At 42.4% G+C, this 21,848-nt stretch overlaps 1 protein-coding gene across 1 annotated transcript; it reads right to left on the bottom strand.

Moving 5' to 3' along the window:
• Window positions 1-13,128: 13,128 nt before the first annotated feature.
• Magel2 (MAGE family member L2) lies at window positions 13,129-17,354 on the bottom strand. The gene has a single exon (XM_020180920.2). The coding sequence runs from the start codon at window positions 17,204-17,206 to the stop codon at window positions 13,583-13,585; it is 3,624 nt and encodes a 1,207-aa protein (XP_020036509.2). The 5' UTR covers window positions 17,207-17,354; the 3' UTR covers window positions 13,129-13,582.
• Between the last annotated feature and the right edge of the window lie 4,494 nt (window positions 17,355-21,848).

The raw sequence follows: 21,848 nt of genomic DNA, 5'->3' as shown, positions 1-21,848 counted from the left end.
AGTTTTCCTTGAGAATGTGTATCATGAATGGGTATTTGAATTTGTTAAGTACATCTTCTGCATCTATTAATATGATCATGCTTCTCATTTAGACTGTTACTGTGAATAAATTATATACATCAGCATTTACAATTGTTGAATCAGCCTTGCATAAATGGAATGAACTTCATTTGGTTACTTCATACAGTCTTTCTTATATTGATTAATATTTGGTGAAATCTTCAAGGAAATTTTTTTGTCAAATTCACTGAGATGTAGCCCTCCCCTTTTTGTGTTAAGTCTTTGTCTAGTTTTTTGTTTGTTTGGATGGTAGTGGGTTTGAACTCAGGGCCTCATGCTCTACCTCTTGAGCCATGCCCTCAGCCCTTTTTTGCATGAGCTATGTTTCAGATAGGGTTTCAATTTTTGCCTGGGGCTAAACTTGGACAAGAATATACTTTTTACCTACTAGTTCTCACATACTTGGGGTCACATGCATGAACATCCATCTCCAGTTTTTGGTTGAGGTGGAGGATCTGACTAACTTTTTCCAGTGATTTTTCTTGAACTGCAATTCACCTGATCTCTGCCTCCTAAGTAAATGGGAATGTAGGCATGTGACACCAAGCCTAGCCTTGTACCCAATTTTGGTATTAAAGAAATACTAGTTTCATAAAATGGATAGGGATGTTTTCCATTCTCTCATGTTTCTGGAAAAATGTATATATTTCACATTATTTCTTTTTCTTTATCTTTCTTTTTCTGTTTGTTTGTTTATTTCTTTGTGAGAGTCTTGCAATGTAGCTCAGACTGGCCTTGCGCTCTCCATCATTCTGCCTCAGTCTCCGGGGTGCTGGCATTACAGACCTGCACCACTCAGCCTATTTCTTATTTAGACACTTGGTACCATTCATCAGTAAACCCATCTGGACCTGGTGTGGGAAGCATCACGGAATGCTTCCAACATATCACTTAATGAAGGAGAAATATGTCATCAAGTGAATCCTTCATTGTGTGAACATCATAGAGGTGGGTGCACAAACCTGGATGGAGTAAGTCAGTCACTCCATATGACTTCTTGAGGAAATCAAGAGTAATGTATGAGGCGGCTGCCATAACACAGCATACTGCTTTACAAGATAACTAGAAATATAATCTAAAATAAAGACAAAAAGGATAGAATAGCAAATACATATACCAGTAACAGAGCCATTTATTAATCATTATCAGTATAATATCCACACATAACTGTGCTGAAATAATGGTGCACACTTGGCGGTGCAGTGAGCGATATGCTACACTGTGACATCACCTGGCAATAGGATGTTGTAGCTCCATTATAACCTATGGAACCACTATGCCATGAGTCCTTCAAAACATCACCACAGTACATGACTGTATTTGTCCTTAGGTAAGCTCTACTAGTTAGTATCTTTCAAAGAATAGCTTTATTTTATCTAAAGAATCAAACTAATGACATAGGATGCCTGGGTGAGGGCGAAGCAAGTGGACATTCCTCCTCCAGATTGGGTGTTTCAGTATGTTGTTCTCACAAAGAGTTTCCTCTACTGCAGGTGACCACAGGTTTCTGCTCCAATTCCTCTCATCTGGACTGCCACAAAATCACATTCTCCCCAGACATCAACCCCCATTCTCTGATGGGTCCAAGAAAACCCACTGATTTCCTGGTTGGCCAGTGTTTTTCTTTATTAAAATGAGAGTGACATGTCTAAGCATTTTACATTTCAGGGCCAAAACAAAAAGTTGATTTTTAAAATTTACTATGCCAGGGTAAATAAAAATGAAAACCGTGTGATATTGTTAAGAAGTCTTTTATGTACTGTCACAAGATGTTGCTATCAGAGAGTATATTTGACCCATTTTCCTCCAAACAATCAAGAATTGTCAAACTTTAATTCTGTGATGCACTCCCTGAATGCAGTCATCTTCCTGCAGGTATCAAACTTCCTGTGTAGCTTATCTTTCTACTTCACAGATACCATGAATCCCAAAATTAAAGGATGCAGACTTAATGAAGCAGTGGAGTCACAAAATTTTTATCTCAGAGTTTAATATGACCAGTGATGAAGCATCGTATCTTTAACAAACTTTATCTTTCTAGGCACCAGTACTCACACATAGAAGGACTTCTAGGTTTCTGGAGTCTCCTAGTTGCCTAGAGCACAGGAATCCATTCTGTTTACTGCCACACTTCTTGCCTGGCTTTCAGAATACAGATGACACCTGCACTAGCTTCCTCTTCACAAGATACCATGTAAACTTTCAAGGGGATCCTGTGACACAGATCTGGGTTCATTCTGGTTCCTAAGCTTCATAGACCCAACTTCCACAAGGAGAGGTGGCTCATTTGTTTTTCAGAATTGTTACTTGGTTTTGGTGGGACTGGAGTGTGAACTCAGGACCTCACACTTGCTGGGCAGGCATTTTACCACTTGAGCCACTCCGCCAGTCCTTTTTTATATTCAATATTTTCAAGATAGGGTCTCAGGAACTATTTACGAGGGTTAGTTTGGAACTGCAATCCTCCTGATCTTTGCCTCCTGTAACTAGTATTACAGGTATGAGCCACAAAGCACCCTGCTCAGGGATAATTTTTAACAAATCCAAAGATTTCTCCCTGCAAGCTAACTGAGCCATCCCTATCAATTTTGAATAATTTGTTGCCAATGATTTTAAGAAAACCTTCCTCTAAGTTTATCTTTTTCATGAGGTTCAACAATTTCTCAGAATTTACATCATCCTAGAAATGATGTGGTGTGGAAAGTGGTAAATGTGATCCCACAGCCAGGTGCTCCAGCAGCATAGACCAGCCATGTGGACCTGGGTCATTTCATCCTCCAACTTGCTCATGGCCTCCTGTTGAACCTCCTGGGCTTCCAGTTGGAATCCTTAAACAAGAACATTACATATTAGCTCATGATCATCTAATGAGACAAAAAAAATTAGGGCTCTCAAATTTCTGGCCTAATGTATCCAAATCAGTCTCCCAAATCAAAGCAGTCAGTCATGCCAGCTGGTGTCAAGGCTGCTTATCCAAATCAAAACATAATGGTCCCAGGAGGCTCAACAGTGATTGGAATCCCAGGGCAGAGATCCACAAAAAAGCAATCTGAAGAAGCAAAGTCAGATGTGTGGAACCACTCAGAGAAGCCACATTCAACCAAAATACCAACCAGACACCTGTGGAGAGACAGGCGAACAGTACCAGGGCCCTAACACCAGATCTATGGTTGTTCCATGGGCTTTGTGTCACTTAGATGAACTTCAGAAATTAACTGAGCTCTTGTAAGCTCCATTGAAATCTGCAGTATGGGTGTAAATACCTTACCTATCTTACAGGATTTATAAAATATATTTTGCTTATTCTGTTTTTACTGAGATATATTTGTACATTGTTATGGTGTATGGTACAATAATATAATACATGTATACAAGGTGTCATTATCAAATGAGTGCAATAAACACTTTCATTTCCTCAAACATCAATCATTTCTCCATGTTGGAGCCTTTTGTTTCCTTCTACATATTTTTATATTTGTTATAGATTGTTGTAATCACTGATTACCCTACTGAGCTATAAAAACTCAGAACTAATTATACCTGATTTGTTACCCCTTATCTAACTTCTTTGCATCCACCCATTCCTCTGACCTTCTTAGTCTTTGCAGAATACTGTTCCACTCCATCCTTCTGCAATAATTCTTTTAAGTTCCACAAAAGAACAGTAACATGTGGTATGTATTTGTTTGTCTACCCTGCTTCAGTTTATGACCTCCAGTTCCATCCCATGTTGGTGCAAATGACATGATCTCATTTATGTGACTGAATAATATTCCAGTGTGTATATATATATATATATTTTTTTCCTTAACCATTTATCTTCCAAGAATTTTTAGAAAATTGAATGGATAATTGATGAGAAATGCTTATTACATGTCTTAGTCTGCTTTGGGTTTCCATAAGAAAATATCTGTTGGTGGGAAGTGATCCATGATACAAAGATTATCTGGCTCACACACAGTTCTTGAGAATGGAAAGTCCAAAGAGCATGGCACCAGCATCCTGCTATTTCCTCGCCTTCAGAGGGAAGTTGGTAAAGTGAAAATGAAAACATTTTCACATGAAGGGGCCAAGCATGTGGGGTGCTTAGCTTTATAACAAGCAGAGCTTACAGGAACTGACTCAGTCTCCCTGGAACTACGTTAGGCTCCTCTGAGGGTGGGCTCCTGTGACCTGATCACCTTCCACTAGGTGCAGGTTCTTAAAGCTACCACCAAGCTTCCAGCACATTTGGGTGATAAACCACATCCAAACCATAGTACCAGATATGCTGGGTAATATGTACACCAGTAAAAAAAAACAACTTTAAAATGTTCGGTTTTCACACATATTGGAATATTTAGAACATTTTTGACATTTGTATTGGCTGTGGCTATTTTAGTTTATTTTATACCATCTCTAGATTTTGTGTCAAGGCTATTGTTCCTTGGCAGTGGAATTGCCTAAGCCCTCTATCTGACATTGAAAGATTATTCACAGCTATGGCCGACTCCTCTCTCCTACTCTGCAGTAAGCTAGAATGGGATGGGGTGCCTGAACATGGAACTGGATGTAGTATTTCAGTGCCAGAACTCTAAATTTGTGACTGCAGAGCATGACAGAAAAAGTGTCACCCAGATGGAGGATAAGCGAGAGAGGAAGTGCTTTAGCAATAGGGAAATGCAATGACTTTATCTACCCTCCTGTACAAAATCCTTTTGGTACAAGATGGGACTATGCAGTGCGGAGGGAAGAAGCATGTCTGGGTCATGCCAAAGGGAGATGCAGACCAGCTACAAGCAGAAAATAGCAATGTACATGTGTGCTTACATTTGTTTTAACCATTAATGATCTGAGTCCTAAGAACTAAAGAAACAAGAAGCATAAGTTAATAGTAACTCAGAAGTGAAGAGGAGTTTATTGTCATTCACTCTCTTTCATTATTTTACTAACATTTCTGTATATTTTGTATTTTTAATTTTTATTGGCATATATTCATTGTCCAGGAGCGAGTCATTGAGAAATCACCAAATAGCTGTTCATTGTACATTGGTTATATCACCCCCACCCTCTTAACCCCTCAATCCCCTCCCCACCCTACTTCAAACAATTACAAGAGGTCTCATTGTTCTATTTCATATACGTATTCAAAGCCCATCATCTATTACCTCAACCCCATTGCCTACATCACCCTCTCCCCTCCCCAAATTCCTCCCTTCGGTACCTATTTTACAGTCATGTCTTTCATTTTTAATTCCAAAGTCAGTGCTCAAATGGCTTTCTCAATGTAACACAGCTATAAATATACTTTACTATGGTCAGTTCAACCCCCTCTGTTACTCTTCCTTAACCTTCCCCTCCCACCTCCAATTATTCAACAGCTTTCAGTACATATTGTTATGTCCTCTACCTGCACAGATGTAATGTTTTCACTATTAGTGACTCTCTCATTCTCTTTTCCTTTCCCTCTTCCCTCGAGTTCCATAGAGTAGTTCCACTGTTAGACACATGTTCTACATGTAAATGTGTTACAGGATCATGTTTGTTTTGTGTATTGTTTCTGTTAATTTTGTATTGAAAAATTAGTTTTCATTTTAGTATAATCAAGGCAGAAGATGAGCAATTCTGTCAGATGCTTATCCTGAAGTTACTGAACCTCTAAAGAATCCAACTGACATTTAACATTTCCCTAAAATAATATTGTCAAAGAAGCAGGATTAATATATGAAACCATGTGTTTATGGGTTTGGAAGGCAATGTATAACCTGTTGTCAAAATCTGACTGTAGAACACTTGATAGGAGTGTGGTCTGTAATTTCAGGTCTGAGGAAGCTGAGGCAGAAGAATGGTGAGGTCAAGGCCAGCCTGAGAAATATAGCAAAATCTATCAGAAAATGTCTCACAGGCAAGGTATTCCAGGATTTGTTACTTCAGTAGTCCAACTTATCATTGAACTAACAGGGGCTTCTCTCTTTTCTCCTTATCTTATTGGTATATGTTTCCCTTTTGATCATATAGTATGTAGAATAGTTCTAAATTCCATGTCAATATCTTACCTTTCAGTGCTGAGGAGAGTTATCTTCTCATATCTTTTAAAAATGTTTTTCTTATTATAGACAAAAGTATTTTTGAAAATATTCTGCTAGAACTTTTCCTTCTCTTTGTCAGTGGAGGATAATACTTGAATTTTTATAATTGTTTTTAAGTAACCCAGAACCAGGGTAAGGACTCACATAAATGAGCAAAGGATATACTGACCATCCTAAAAATCAAATCTCTACCAGCAAAGAAGAAGAATATGCCAAAGGGAGAAGGAGCAAATGTCAAGCAACAGAGCCTATACACACTACTGCTTTCTGAGTCTCTCATTATTGGGGCATGGAGAAGCATACAGTTGGATTCTGACTGATTATACACAAAATAAAAAAAAACTGTGCTCCCCAACATAAAATTGGACTGCATAGGTAGCAGTGTCTGGGTTCTAGCAAAGTAAAATTTAAAATTTGTCTTTTACTGTCTGCATTGCACACCTGTATTTTGACAAATCTTCTGTTGTTGATCACTGCTTCAGTTGTAAATTGGAGAACAGGAGGGGAATATTGTGGCTGTCAAAAATGAAAGGCTATGTGATCATAATCACTGTCACTAGCTATTTTAGGGAGTCACACAGGGCACAGATTAAACTCAATGGGAAGGATACCAAGGAGATTTATTACTTGAATTGTGTAGACATGCTACGACTTTTCAGTTTTACACCTGCTACCTCCATTCATCCTATTCAGCCTTGACACTGACAATGTTCCAGGCAAATTAAATTTGTTCTTTTCACAATTCATGAATCATTCTTCATGACCTTGGCACTAGGAAATTACTCTCCTGAGGATGTTATTCTCGCTGACATTCATGTGGCTGTCTCCATTCTTTCTTGAAAATATCAACTTGAAAATTAACTCCTCACACATCTCTTAGATCATGCACTCTACGGAGCCAATTTACTTTCCATAGAAATGCTCACAACTTATAATTAGGTCCTGTCCCAATAAAAACATTGTACATTGACATAATCTTAAATTGAAATGCGTTTAATGCATCTTACCTACAGAATAACCCATCTTGGCAACACAATGCACACTTGTTATAGTGTGGCTGACTGAGAGTTGCATCTCCCCACTGATGCCTGCCCAAAGAACATTAAAAATCTGAAGTACACTTTCTACCAAGTACACTTTTGCACCAACATTATGTGAAAAAAAATTTAGTTGGCACCAACGTAAGTCAGGAACTCTTTAATTCATTTTGTTTTCATAGTGACTTATTAGTTTCACTTCTTGATATTACCATGTTAGTTTACTCTTTATCTCTGTTCACTAGAATGTTTCCTTCATGACAGTAAGGACATCATCTTCTTTTCACCCTTTCATTGACATTTCCTAGAACAGTGTGCAACTTAATAGTAGCTGTTCCCTTCCTTTCTCTAAGAGTTAGCAGTCAACACACAAAACTGAAACAAAAGCCTTTTGAATGATCGGTCATCTGAATTGAAGTTTTCCATGAGCACAGGTGCCTCAGTTCTCTTGGAAAATTTACTGCTTAGTATACAAACACATAAACTGAATTCTTGCTATTCCTTTTGTTGAATATTTCTGCAGAAACTGTCAGGGTGATTATCACCACTACACATAAGAACAACTTAGTGTGGTTGCTTCCTGTATACTCAACGTAACAATTTCAGTTCTTCTGAACAAGGATGCTGGCATCTGTCATCAATTCAATAACTACCCAAGAGGGTGAAAATGAGTCTCACGTTGGGGAAAAGAGAGGAATAGTCTAGGTATAAAAGTTTGACTCCTTGTAATGTGGCCTCAGAAGACAGAGTTGGGGAGCCTATGACATTTTAGTATTCTAGGCATCAATCATAGGCAAGAGTCAGTCAGGACTTTGCTCTCAGCCTCAGGATGGGACTCACTCCAAATCTGGGATCTCCTAAAGGTGAAACACTGACGCTCATTTTTGGATCATCTTTAGAGACAGGACATTGTCTTCTCTGTGGAAGCTCCTCCAAATGTTACAATTTCCTGTAGTAGAATTCCTTCAGATTTGAAGCAGAGCTATACTACAGTCTTTGAAAATCTTGAAAGTCCAGGAGGGCTTAAAGAGAAGAGTAATGCTGAACACAGCCGAGCACATTGTGTAATGTTTATGAAGTCCTGGGGACAAAATAACAGTGGAGTAACAATTTTCCTCCATATTTATCTGAAAATTACAGCTAGAGACCTGGACAGTATATATAAAACAAACAACAAAGTCTCCTAAGGGTAGAGAGAGGAAGTAAATTAAGATACTGGGAGCCAAGGCACTACCCAGCAGTGAGTTCCTTAGTATGTAAGTCTTCTAAGAACTGCCATAATGAAATGCTACAGACTGAATGCATTAAGCAATAGAATTTATTTCTGATAGTTCTGGAGGTTGAAAGGTCAGAGATGGAGACAAATTTGGTATTTCCCAAGTCCTCGCTACTTGACTTTGAAGTTATAACCTCTCCACTGTATCTTCATTTGGCTTTTTCTCTGTGTTTGTGCTTCCTCATTTGATAAAGACATCTATCATCTTGCAGTAGGACCCCATCCTCATGATTGTAGCTAATGTTAATGACCTCTTTAAAGGCTCTATCTTTAAATAAAGCCACTTTGAAGATTAAGGTTTCTGCATGTGACTTTGAAGGGATAGGGTGGTGCAATTCCATCCATAATACCTGCAGTTAAACCTTGATTCATTGATCATAACTTAGAGTTTAATAAGCAACAATACAAAGGCCCAAACAGGGACAGACACAAAATGATACTGAAAAATTTGCTATCACTAGCAAAGGACCAGGAAAGGGAAAACCTAGCAAGACAGAAAAATTTTAGATCATAACTCCTCTAGTCAAATGCTGTGGGAAAGCTTGTGGATCCACCACAGCCCTGACTGCAGAGGGATCCACAACCTCCTTTCTTCCTAGGTGATAATGAAGTGCCTGTGCCCGGATCTCTTCCCGTTGGGATAGTGTCAGAGATGGCTGAGTGAGCTCCCTGGACTTTCAACTCTACCAGGTGGCAATAAGCTCTAACAGTGTGGTGCCTGTGGAAATATCTGAGGTGGAGGGGCTGGCTTTGACCTGCATCCAGCAGGAGGGTGTACACCTCCCTGTTGGGATGATGTCGAAGAATGACTACTGGGAAGCCAGACATTTTATCACCTTCAGATGCTTGTGAGGCTTCCCTTTGCATTTATTCATCCATTGGAGGTCTTATGGAGACCTCCTATTTTGCTCTGAGTCAGCATTATGTCAGCAAAGGCAGAGGGAATGGTGTGAACTCCCACCTCAACTCCAAAGTACAGACCTTCACCCCCAAAAGATTGGGGGTATCCATGGTGGTTGAAGGGGGAATCTGGGCTTATTTTCCCTTCAGGAGGTACTGTGGAAGAGTCCTCATTTCCTCACAGGTAGAGTGTGCTAAAAAAAAAACCAAAGTCTGCAGAAACAGATGATTTTAATTAGATCTAGAGTATCACAATACAAGACCCAATACATTGAAGGTACAATAAAAGAAGTCAGTATTCATACCAACGATCAGAAAATCTTAACATGAAATGAGAAAATACAATCAACAGTTACCAACTCGAAGAGGATACCAGACGTTGGGATTATTTGATGGAGATATAATTGAAGCCATCATAAAAATTTTTTACTGAGAAATTACACTTGCTGAATAAAAACCTACATGTCCAAGAGGTTTCACTTGAGAATTGTACCAAATATTTAAAGAGGAATTAACACCAATTTTATACCATGTCATCCAGAAAATAGAACAGGAGAGAATAATTCCATTTTTAAAGTTAGTAGTGCCATGATAACAAAACCAGACAAAGACAATGCCAAATAAAAATAATGACAATAGTAATAAGTAGAACATATTTATATATTTTATATATCTATATAATAAATACATTGATTAATAATAATAACTATTATTCTAATGGAAAACTATAGACTAACATCTGTCATGAATATAGATGTGAAAATTCTAGCAAATAGAATATATATTAAATATATATGACAAAGAGGGTTTATTCTAAAATATAAGGTTTTCCAGTATTTACTGCGTCAATACCCAGCAGAAACTATTTTGCCCTTATCTCTAATTTTGTTGAAGAGAGAGTATAAGCAATAATAGGAAGGAATAAGGGTTTTTGCTAGTTGAGATAAGGATAGCCATACAGGGAGTTGACTCACATTAATTTCCTGTGTGTGTGTGTGTTACCTTCTAGGTTAATTCTTTTTGATCTCACCTTTTCTCTAGTTCCTGGTCCCCTTCTCCTATTGGCCTCAGTTGCTTTTAAGGTATCTGCTTTAGTTTCTCTGCGTTGAGGGAAACAAATGCTAGCTAATTTTTTAGGTGTCTTACCTATCCTCTTAACTCCCTTGTGTGATTAGCACATGCTTTTAAATTTTTTTATGCACAGACTGTTTAATACTCTATGAAAAACCATGCTTTTGGGTCTTCTACTTTCCATGTTTTAGAGCAAACTGCAGGTTGTTACTGAGAAAGCCTGTAGTCTTTTCACAGAAACTCACTGGCCTACCTTGACCTTAGCCTGCCTGAATGAGGGTCAAGCACCCTGGGTCTCCTGGTCTCCTCCACCTCCAGGAGAGGTTCTCTTTGCATTTACTGCAGATGAGTACATCCAACACTTTCCCGTATGAGGAGTTTCTGGGTGAAATGTGTTAATAAGTTCGAACACCTTGACGATGCAGTTAGCTGAAATTTATTTCAGGGCAAATCATACTGTAACTTTTGCTTTCTCATTTGTGTATATGGGTGCTGGTCTCCTAACAGTATTATTCACCTGGGGATGTTCCCTGTAATTTTTTTTTATTCTATGCCAATTTAATCAATGAAAACTATATTACTGATATAATAGTTCTTTCTTTAATTATTAAGAAGATCTTAACAGTTTCAGCTATTATTTGCTGTTTATATTTTTGTTACTTGATACATTTTGCTCATTTTCTTATAGGGGTTTCATTTTTCTCCACTGTGTGCCAATAATCATTGTATTACACTTACTTACATTTTAATACTCCCAAATAATTGGGCTTGAATTTGTTTCCCCTTTATACCTTGTATTTTCACATATTCTTGTTCTTTGCTTTCATTATATTAGCTGTTAAACTTTTCAGTGGCATATTTGGCTAGTTTCGTTTTCCACTCGTAAAGTAAAATATTTTGTTATTATTTTCATTTGCATCTCATAAAAATTCAGATTTCTGGCCATTAGCATTACTTAAAGAAAACTTTTAGATTTATATCAGATACAAGATAAATGAGGTATGAGTTGTGGAGGATTTTACATGGGAAGTAAGCTCTTCTACCATGGAGTAGAGCCAGTCACACAAGGAGTATAGCACTAAAATCCTAGCATGCTAGTCTTCAAATTCTGCTCCACAAAGGACACCTTGTTTAAACCCCAACATGAGAAAACGGGAGAAAATGATACACAAATAAACAGAAACAAAGCAAGAAACCCTAGACTCATGTGCCAGTCTACTGTTCCAGCCGCCCGGCACTTCCTTGGATGGAGTTCCAAGCTAGGACTTTTCTGTCACCTTCAGTGGGCATTTGTTGTCGTCAAAATAACTAAAGATTGATAGTGGTCAGTGGCCAGGACCCTCTGAATCTCCATGTTTTGGGAAGACTTGACCAGACGGGCACTTTGGAAGACCACTTGTAGCCAGGAAGGTTCAAGGAGCAGGATCCAGCATCTCAGAAAGCCTGGGCTTTGTTCCTAACCATCTAAATTCCTAAGTGACAGGGCTGTAGGGCCAAGGGCAGTGATTACTGAGGGAAGCTTGGATTGCACTTGAAAAATGGTTTCACCATTTAAGAAAAAAGAAAGTATGGTTCTTCACAGATATATATAAAATTATGGGTAAAAGTCCTGAAGGAAGTAGCAGCTGCACCCTGATATCCAGGGTACAAGGTAAAGCACTGTGGGAGGGGCAGTGGCTCCAGCAGCACCTGTAGTACAGCTAATCGGTCACTAGGTGGCAGACGAATTCCACCGTCACCACACACCTCATTTGGGACTGGGTCATCAATTTTACCTCTAGAATGGGGTATAAGATTGGGTTTTTTGATTCAGGCAGGAGAAGGAGTGAGAGCAGAGGGAATGTGCCCTCTTTACATGAAGAGCAGTGATCTTGAAGAAGTTCCGTTATGTGTACCACCTTCATATCTCTCTTGAAACATCCAGGCCAGTTCCTTCCCCTAGTGCCCCTCACCCAAGAGCTGCCCACAACCAGCCACTTCAGCCATTTTAGTTGACTGCGCTTGTGTATTGGATGAACACTTCCCTCCCAGGAACATCCGCCATGTCCCAAAGGAGCCCTGTCTCATTGTCCCATTGTCACTCAGCCACCACCACCTGCAATTTATAGGGTTCCTAGTTCCTTGAAGTTTAGTTTTCCTTTTCCATGTTATGGGCCTGTAGATTGGGCAGGGAGCATGTTTTCCTCCAATTCCCACTGTGCTGATAAAGCCCAAATTTAAGCTGCTATATGACTGACAAGTGTCCCTTTTGCCAGTTTCTCCACATGGCTAACAAGCTTGGATATTTGTGGTCCTGCTGGTAGAGGGTTCTCCTGTCCCAAATACCCTAAAGGAAATTTTCTGTTACTGGCTTGCCCAAACATGTTCAATTTAATTAACACACTTGTGCTGTACACCTTCACCTATAAAATGGGAGTACCAATGTTCAAATAGAAAGATGATTGTGATTAACTAAGTGGAGGCATACCACCCCTCTTGATTCTGCCTCCCTAACTTGTGAAGTTTTCCTCTTGGCTGAAAGGAAATCTCGTTTCTCCACCCATGGCGATAAGTTATCATTATAAGGATGAATGGAGCATTCTCCTTGGAACACACAGTCAGCTCTGTGGTTTTCACTACCAGTGATCGTAATCTTGGCATTTGTGTCTGTTCAGAGTGTGTAGCAAAACTTGGCTTTCATCATCTAGGGTAAAATTTAGAAAAAAGACAAGCACTGTCATGTTATGCTGAAAGTATATTTATATTTATATTTAGATATAGATATAGATCTTTACTTTTCTCCAGTTTTACTGATGAATCATTATAACAATCAAAGAACAACATATTACGATTTTACATAAACTGTACCAGAATAAGATGGATAGCTTGCCAATTCATTTCACAAAGCCAGCACAACTCTGATACCAGAACATAACAATTAGAACACAAAACAGGGAATCACAGATCTCACTTAAAAATACAGATGCCAGAATACCAAAGAGAACAGTAGCCAATTGAAATCAACACCACATGAAAATGTACAAAGCTTTGGCAGATAAAAAGTCAGATCAAAAATTCAAACTCACACACATAGAACTGGAACAAAAACACCAGAAACAAAATGTCCCCCCAAACCCTGTCAGTGGCCTCTGGCCGGGGACCCACAGGAATGACACATTTTGTAACACCCATTAGTGGGGAGGGGAAATGCTGGTGGGGTCATCAGAATCATCGTTGTCACCGGACTCATCTTCGTCCGTGTCCTCAGAATCAAATTCTGCCAGCGCCTCAAGGTAGTGGAAAGGCCAGCTCTGGGGATCTTTCTTATGAAGCTTGGCCAAAAACCTCAGGACAAGCATCTTGCTGGTTTCGAGGAATGCACAGGGCCCCCAGAGGAACTCGAATTCCGCTGGCTCAGTGCAAGGAATCCTCCTGCACTCTAAGCACTTGTGCCTCACAAGCACTTCAGTGACGAGCTTCTTCGTATTTCCAAAGAGACCTTCTGTCTCCCGGACATCCAGCCCTAATCTGAACAGAAAATTAAAGATCAGATTTTCCTTGACACAATTGCTCTTCATAAAGATAAGACTCAAAACCACCATCAAGAGGCCAAACTTGGGTCTGTCTAAATTGGATGCCAAAAAACAACCTTGAGGATGCCCCAGCGTGTGGATGATAATGTAAGAGTGGGTTTTGGTATCAATTTCCTTCAATTGACAACCAAAGCCACACTCTAGCTTAGTGTTGGCACGGCTGATAATATCTAAGCACTCATGTTTATATTCTCGGATGACAACATTCACCATCTCTGAGGGCGGAATGGGTACCTTGGCTTGGTCCTTGACCAAGAGAAACTGCACCAATGCATTTGCTCTCTCATCTAAAGGAGATGATGCCTGATTCTCCCCCTTGGGATGCTGCTGGGTGGCACTGCATCCCTGAGAGAGACTTGGGATCTCAGAGATAATAAAGGGCTGAGGGCTATCTGAGCCTTCACCCATACCCAGGGCCCTTGAGGTACTTGGACCCTCCCAGGCACTCAGGGCCCAAGATGTACTGGGCCCTTCCCAGCCACTAAGGATCCTGGAGATACTAGGACCCTCCCAGCCATTCAGGCTATGGGGAGTGTTTGGATGCTCCCAGTTGCCCAGATCCTGGATAGAACTTTGGGCCTCCCAGCCACTTACACTGGGATTCTCCCAGTGCCGTTGGCCCTGCCAGTCATGGGAGGCCATCCCATGGCCACAGTTGTCCTCTTCAGGCTCCAGATGCTTCTTCTTCCGAGTGGCTTTGCCAGAGCGACGTGGCGGCTCGACTGTCTTGGAGGCCTCTTGAACAGTGGCAGTGGCCTGAGGGGCAGCTGCTGTAGCCATCAGGATTGTGGGCACTGCTGTGGATGCCTGGGAGGCATCCACATCCGGCTGTGGAACCCACGGAACTGCAGGCAGGGCCTCTATGCAGGCATATGGATCCTGCAGAGTAAATGGCAGTGACTTTGGGCTCTCTGAGGTGGCAGATGGGCCTGTAAAGGCATTAGAAGAGGCAGGCTGGAAGTGGGAGGTAGATGGAAAGACCCTTGAGGTGGCAGTGAAGGTCTCTGATGTGGCAGGCAAGTTTTTCCAGGCAGTTGGCACTTGTGCTCTGGCAGCTGACACTGCCCTAGGAGCACAGAAGGTGGCAGCAAAGATCATACGGTCTTTTGAAGGGGCCCTTCTCTCCTTAGAAGAGGTCCTACGTTCTTTAGAAGAGCCCCTGTGCTCTACAGAAGAGGCCCTTGATTCTCCTGATGGAGTCATGTGTGATTTAGCAGAGCCTCTGGGAAAATTTGTTGCCGCTACGGGGGCCCCGGGCTGGGCCGGCAGGATAGGGGGTGGCCCTTGCCAAGATGGCTGCAGTTGCAATGAGGGCATTTCTGCCTGCGAGCCCGTGGGCTGGGCCTGCTGGGTGGGTAGCTGAGTTTGCAGGACTTTTTGGGAGGCCGGAGCCCCCCGAAAGGGCTGCTGCTCCAGCTGGACCATTGGAGGGGCCTGCCCCTGGGCCTCCTGTGCAGGCAGGGGCTGCCAGAAATGAGTGGGTGCCTTGGGTGCCTGCCAGGCCATTGCCTGGGCCTGCTGCACCTCCTGATACTCCATCGATGTTGGCAACTCATGTGGCACTGGGGCCTGGCCTTTGGGGGCCTGCCAGATGATGGATGGGCAATGCACAGCCTGCGGGGCAGACTGTGGAGCAGCCTGCGGGGCAGCCTGCGGGGCCGGCACTGGGATAGACAGCGGGGCCGGCAGCACTGGCTGGGGCACCTGCGGGCCAGCGGGTGGCGCCGCGGGTACCTGCGTAGCTCGTGGTGGCGTAGGCACCTGCGGCGCCCCCTGCACCTGCGGGGCCAGCAGCCGAGCCTGCGGGGCCTGCCGCAGTGGAGGTGGGGGTGGCAGGGCATGCCACAGCTGTGGCTGGGTGGGTATGACCTGTGGGGCTGGCCGGATTGGTGGTGGTGCCTGGCGGATCAGTGGTGGTGCCTGGCGGATTACAGGTGGGGCCTGGCGCAGCACTGGAGGTGGGCCAGGGCGGATGGGTGGTGGGCCAGGGCGGATGGGTGGGGGCCCCTGGCGTACAGGTGGTGGTGCCTGCCAGGCTATCGCAGGTGCCTGCCAGGTGACTTGTGTGGTCTGCCAGGTCAAAGGTGTGGCTTGCCAGCCTTGTGGTGGGGCCTGCCAGCCAGGTGAGGTGGCCTGCCAGCCTGGGGGTGTGGCCAGCTGCACCTGGGGGGCTTGTGGGCCCTGGGGAACCTGTGGAGGAGCCCTTATGACCTGAGACTGGATTTGCAGGATCAAAGGTTGACCCTGTGGGGCCCAGGAAGCCAGAGGCTGGGAAGGGGGGGCCACTGGCTGCGCCATCGGTGCTCCTGATACTGGAGGCTGGATAATCGGAGCTCTCGCACCTGAAGGATGGATCATCAGGACACTCGGACCTGGAGGCTTGGCCATCGGGGTTCCTGAAGGTGGAGGCTGGGTCATCAAGCCTGCTGGGGGTGGAGGCTGGGCTATCGGGGCTCCTGGAGCTGGAGGCTGGACCATCAGGACTCCTGGTGTCATCGGCTGGGCCATCAGGACTCCTGGAGCTGGAGGCTGGGCCATTGGGGTCCCCGGAGGTGGAGGATGTGCCATTGGTGTCCCAGGAGGTGGAGGATGTGCCATCGGGGTCCCCGGAGGCGGAGGATGCGCCATCGGGGTCCCCAGAGGCGGAGGATGCGCCATCGGGGTCCCAGGAGGGGGAGGATGTACCATTGGGGTCCCCGGAGGTGGAGGATGTGCCATCGGGGTCCCAGGAGGTGGAGGGTGGGTCATTGGGGTCCCAGGAGGAGGAGGGTGGGTCATTGGGGTCCCCGGAGGAGGAGGATGGGGTATAGGGGCTCCAGGAGCAGAAGGATGCACCATCAGGACTCCAGGAGTTGGAGGCTGGGCCATCGGGGCTCCCGGAGGGGGAGGATGGACCATCAGGACTCCGGGAGTTGGAGGCTTGCCCAGTGGACCCCCCAGCGGGGGACCCTGGACCATTGGGGCCCCTAGGGCAGGAGGTTGGGCCATCGGAGCCACCGGGGCAGACAGCTGGCCCTGCGGAGCCTCCCAGGCAGGTTGAGGTGCCTCCCAAGCAGCCAGGGGAGCCTGCAAGTCCATTGGAGGTGGATCCCAAGGGACTGGAGGAGCCCGGGAGGAAGCGGGCGGGGCCCGCATTAGAACCGTAGGGCGGCTATAGACAGGCGGCTTAGGGGCCTCCGCAGGAGGGCTGGAATCACCCAGATTCTTACTTAGCTGCGACATGTCCCTTGGCTGACAGCTGGTGCGTCTTCTCCTCCGACAGCTGCTGGGCCTTTTCCTCCAGAGAGAAGAGAATGCCTACGTGGCTGTTCAGAAGCTCCCTCCCTGCTGAATGCTGAATAGGAAGTGAGTGCTGCTCGCTCTGCAGCTTTCCGCAGTAAGAAGGAGGGGGGAAGGGGGTTCAATCCCGCCCCTTCTCCGCCCCCGACCACCACAAGTGGATAGTGCAGAGGGGCGTCTACCAAAGTCCTGGCTGACACAAGATCCCTTCTCACTCTGTCCAGTCCCCACATGCAGCCTGGTCAGCTTCTTCATGCATGAGTTTTCACAGGGGAGTGACAGGGACAGATTTATGCCTTAGAAAAATCCCTGCGATGCAGTATGAAGTGGGCACAGACCACTAGCAACATGGAACGTGTCCAAACGAGGGGGGGGAGATGGTGTGGTCTGAGCTCAGATATGAAGCAGCATTGACGTAAAAGAGACTGGAGAGCTACACTAGACAGCTATTATAATTTAATATAGGAATAAAAGAAGTGCAGGGAAGCATTCCGGTCTCTGTCTTGCAGAAGTGGGAAGTTTCAGAGATAGTTTATTCTCTCAGGGACACAGTGGGAGGCACAGGGGAAGAGAGATGAATGGACATTGGCTGGGACACGGGGCTGGCAAGCAGAGATGTCCTGTGAGCACTCTCATATAACGGTTTCAGCAGACATCTGAGCTGGGAGCCCAGTTTGGGTATTCTTTATGAAAACAGATCTGGTAGTGTAAATGAGAGTGAAGGAGTGTGCTCAGAGTGAAAAATCCTGACACATGTCTGGAAGAATCCTCGCGTTTCAGAGACAGGAAGAGAGAGACGAATGGAAAGAAATCTTGGACATTAATGTGTGTCAGAAATCAGTAAAAGACAGCATTTTTAATATGGGAAAATCTCCCTATGGAATGGGTGAGATGAAGTGAATGTTTGAGAAAGACATTTAAAAAAAATGAAAACCAAAGAAATGCACAGGAAAAGAAAGAAATAGATAAAGAAATAGATACAAATAGATGTATAGGAAAAGTAGAGGAAGGGTAAAATGCAAAAGTTTAGAGAAATACACTGATGGGAAAAGAATCAGCTCATAAATGAGACAGTTATTAACAGATAAAGCAGAACACCTCAAAATCACTGGATAATACTACACTTCTTTCTGCCAAAATTGAAGTGACAATCTAAGTTTAGTAGGGTAGGTCTCTTGAAATATACAAAGTAATAAATATTGAAGATGTTTCCTTTAGAATAAACTATTGGCAGCCTGGGGCAAGAGTCCAGAATGACAAAATAGATGCCACAAGAGGGCAGAAGAGGATGATGAAGGCTGTACCCCCACTCCTCCTAAGTTACCCTTAGCCAATGTTCCTCAAATTTGGCAATTTATGATCAAAAGTAAGACAAGTATACACTCTCAATTTTACTATGCTGTGAACAATGAAAGGGGAGTTTGGGAGTGATTTTTCTGGCCATTGAAGAGATATTTTTATTCTAGCAACTTCTTTTCAAAGCCAAGTGGCTGATGATATGTCACTCCTGTGTATACTCAGAAATGGCTACCAAGAACACAAAACTGCTTCTACAGAATTTGTCCTAACATGCTTCATGGTCTTCATTTCCTTCCTTGGATTTGTTGCCCAAATCCGTTCAGGACTTGACTGTGGCATAGGAGTTCAGAAACACGTGGGAAGCACCAATTCTAAACACATAACCCTTATGTTCCCATATTGTCAACTCTGCCACGCAGTTGTTGAGGATGGTTTGAGGAGAGTTAGCTCATTTTTCAACCTATGACATTTTTACCCTCACTTAAAGCATAGTTTTTCCTACACTGATACAAATGTATAAACTCATCAGCAATTAAGTTGTTCCACTATTTGTTTTCCAGAAATCTGACAGGTATGAACACTAGTCCACCATGCTGTGGGTCGTCCCACATAACAAATGGCTGCCAGTAGGACTTGGGTATCTCCACTGATGGAACTTAATTGAATAGTACTCCCACAATTTAATTCTGTGAAAAGAACCCCCAGCTTATGCCAACAAGCCATAAAGGAAGGATTAGGAACAATTCAGGGAAACAAAGAGAACCATGTACATGTAATTAGAAATGAAAGAAAAATGACTCATAATTAGCACCCTGGTCACTCCTGAATCACAGTCTTGAATTAGCAGAGAAAATTGGGGATTAAGTATTTGGGGGTGACGGGGCTGGTGAAGGTGGATATATGGAGTTTATCCTCCTTTGTCCATTTTAATTAATCAATGCTTTCAGACCTACATCACTTAAGCTCAATTTAGCTATTTATAAGTTACCTTACACATCAAATACACCCCAGGAGCCAAGAGACATATAGCTAGCTACTTTGTGAAAACTGGTTACTTTAGAAACAGTGAAGTCCGGCATGCTCCTGAGATTGGAGGAACATTTAGACCACGAGTCCTAAAATGTCTTCCCACTTGCTCTTCTTGTGAAATCTTCGAGCTTGCTGAATCCCATATCACTCTCCTATGTGTATAGTGTTCCTCCTCAACACCTTTCAGCATGTATTGTCGAGATTTCTTTTCCTTGCTTTTTTATGAAGCAGCTCGAAAATTCAAGGTTGGTAGAAAACAAAAGGGGAATAAGTACAAAACAAAAGGGAATCTTGGCATCTGTCTGTTCTCAAAGGACTTTCAGTCACTTACTTCAGTATGTGATAGAAGTGTGAAAAATAATCAAACAGAATCAGGGGAAGGAAAGAGTCATGGATGTAGGAAAATGGCTGACCTGAGATTAGTCAGGGTGTTGCTTTGTTCACTTTTGCATCCTAGTTCATATGAAGTGGTCAGTAAAGGACTGTTGAGTGAAACAGTAAGATCAGCACCAGAACCACCTCTCTTTCGTGTCTACACAGGTGTTGGACTTGCCGTCAATACTTATAAGTGAGTAAAAAAAGTTGTTTTCACAAACTCTAAAATTCACGTATTTATGAAATGCCTTGTTAAGTATTCACTTAATGCCTAGTCATATGCTCTATAGAAAACCACGGAGAAAAATCTGATGCAAGACTTTATTGTTCATCACATAGGGATATTAGCATGGCATTTTTAGTGCAATAGGTGTTATTGTTGCATTGTTTAAAATCCATATTGGTCATAGTTGACGCAAATAACTGAGAGCTTGCTTCTGCTTAGAACATGAGTGGTGCGGGGCTGTCGTGCTGATTGTAGCAATGAAAAGAAAAAGAAAATCCAAAGCTGTGAAAGACTCTTGAGTGTTCTCCAAATAGGCAGACTGAACAGGAAAATACACCAAGCACAAGAGATAATAGACATAAAAGGAATCTGAAAGAAGAATTACAGGGACTTCATTAAAATTGTAAAAGTACTATTTATTGAATATTTATTATTTGATAGAGCTTCGCATGCACTATTTTTTTGATTCTTCACAAAATCCATAGGTGTTTGGCCTCATTTTGCGTGTCAAGAATTTAGACTCAGATGGTGAATTAGCTTGTTTAAGATTTGGCAATAGATAGCAGAATCCAGATTTATAAGCCAGTCTGTTTGTTGCCAAAGCCATCATTCTTAAACATTAAACCCAGGCTGCTAAAGCCTTCTTTTAAAAAATTAGGTAGATTAACATACAATGAAATGACCTGATTTAAAGTGTTCTGTTTAATGAGCTTTACCACTGAGCAACCAACCCTCCCAACAAGATAAACGGTATTTTTATTATCAAAGAGAGTCCTCATTTTCCTTTCCCAGACAGTTTTTCTATGTTAAAAAGCAAATGCTTTGATTTCTCTCACTATCAACATGGCTTTTTTTTCCCCGTGTTCTCGTTTTTCATAGAACGGAACCAGCACAGTATTTGCTGTTTTTGTGTCTGGATTCTTTTGTTCAGCATAATTTGTTGAGATGTAAACATGTCACATGTATTGGAAGTTTGCAATTTTTTAAAATTCTGAAAATGATCCAATTTCAATTAAAACTCCACAATTTATTTAGCTATTACCTTTTGACATTTGAGATATTTACAATTTGCTGCTATTATGAGAAACGACTGCTTTGAAAATTCTTTTGCAAGTCTTTGTTAACATATGTTTTCATTTATCTTGGGGAAAAGCCTAGGCTGGGTCATGGGTTGATGATTGTTTATAAAAACCTGCAACAGTCTCCAGAGTTGGGCTGCACGATTTTTATACTCTATCAAAATATAAGAAAATTCCAGATACCTTGAAAAATTTGTAGTGTTAATCCTTATGATTTAGTCATTCTAGTGAGTGTGAAATGGTGATTGTAAATTTTTTACACTACGGTTAGCAGGTAAGAGGATTCCAGTTGCTTCATTTCCTTGTCAAACTGGTATTGTTGGTCATTTTTATTTTAGACACTCCAGTGGCTGAGAAATGGTATGTTATTTGGGGGGTTTGTTTGTGCTTTTTATTTTTAATTAACAGAATATTTTTAGAGCAATAGTAAATTTACAGAAAGATTGAGGTTAAAATCCAGATACTTCTCTCATACCTCTCCTACCTGCAGTTTCCCTCATTACAACCTTTCTATTAATATATTTGTTCTATTTGATTAGCCAAAATTGATAAATTATTATTAGCTAAAGTGAGTAAC

This window comes from Castor canadensis, chromosome 19 (assembly GCF_047511655.1).
Source record: "Castor canadensis chromosome 19, mCasCan1.hap1v2, whole genome shotgun sequence".
In the NCBI taxonomy this organism is placed as follows: domain Eukaryota; kingdom Metazoa; phylum Chordata; class Mammalia; order Rodentia; family Castoridae; genus Castor; species Castor canadensis.
This window is presented reverse-complemented; position numbering and strand designations above follow the sequence as displayed.

Excerpts from the sequence above, each read along its gene's own strand:
- Magel2 (XM_020180920.2), bottom strand. The coding sequence starts at position 17,206 with ATGTCGCAGCTAAGTAAGAATCTGGGTGATTCCAGCCCTCCTGCGGAG.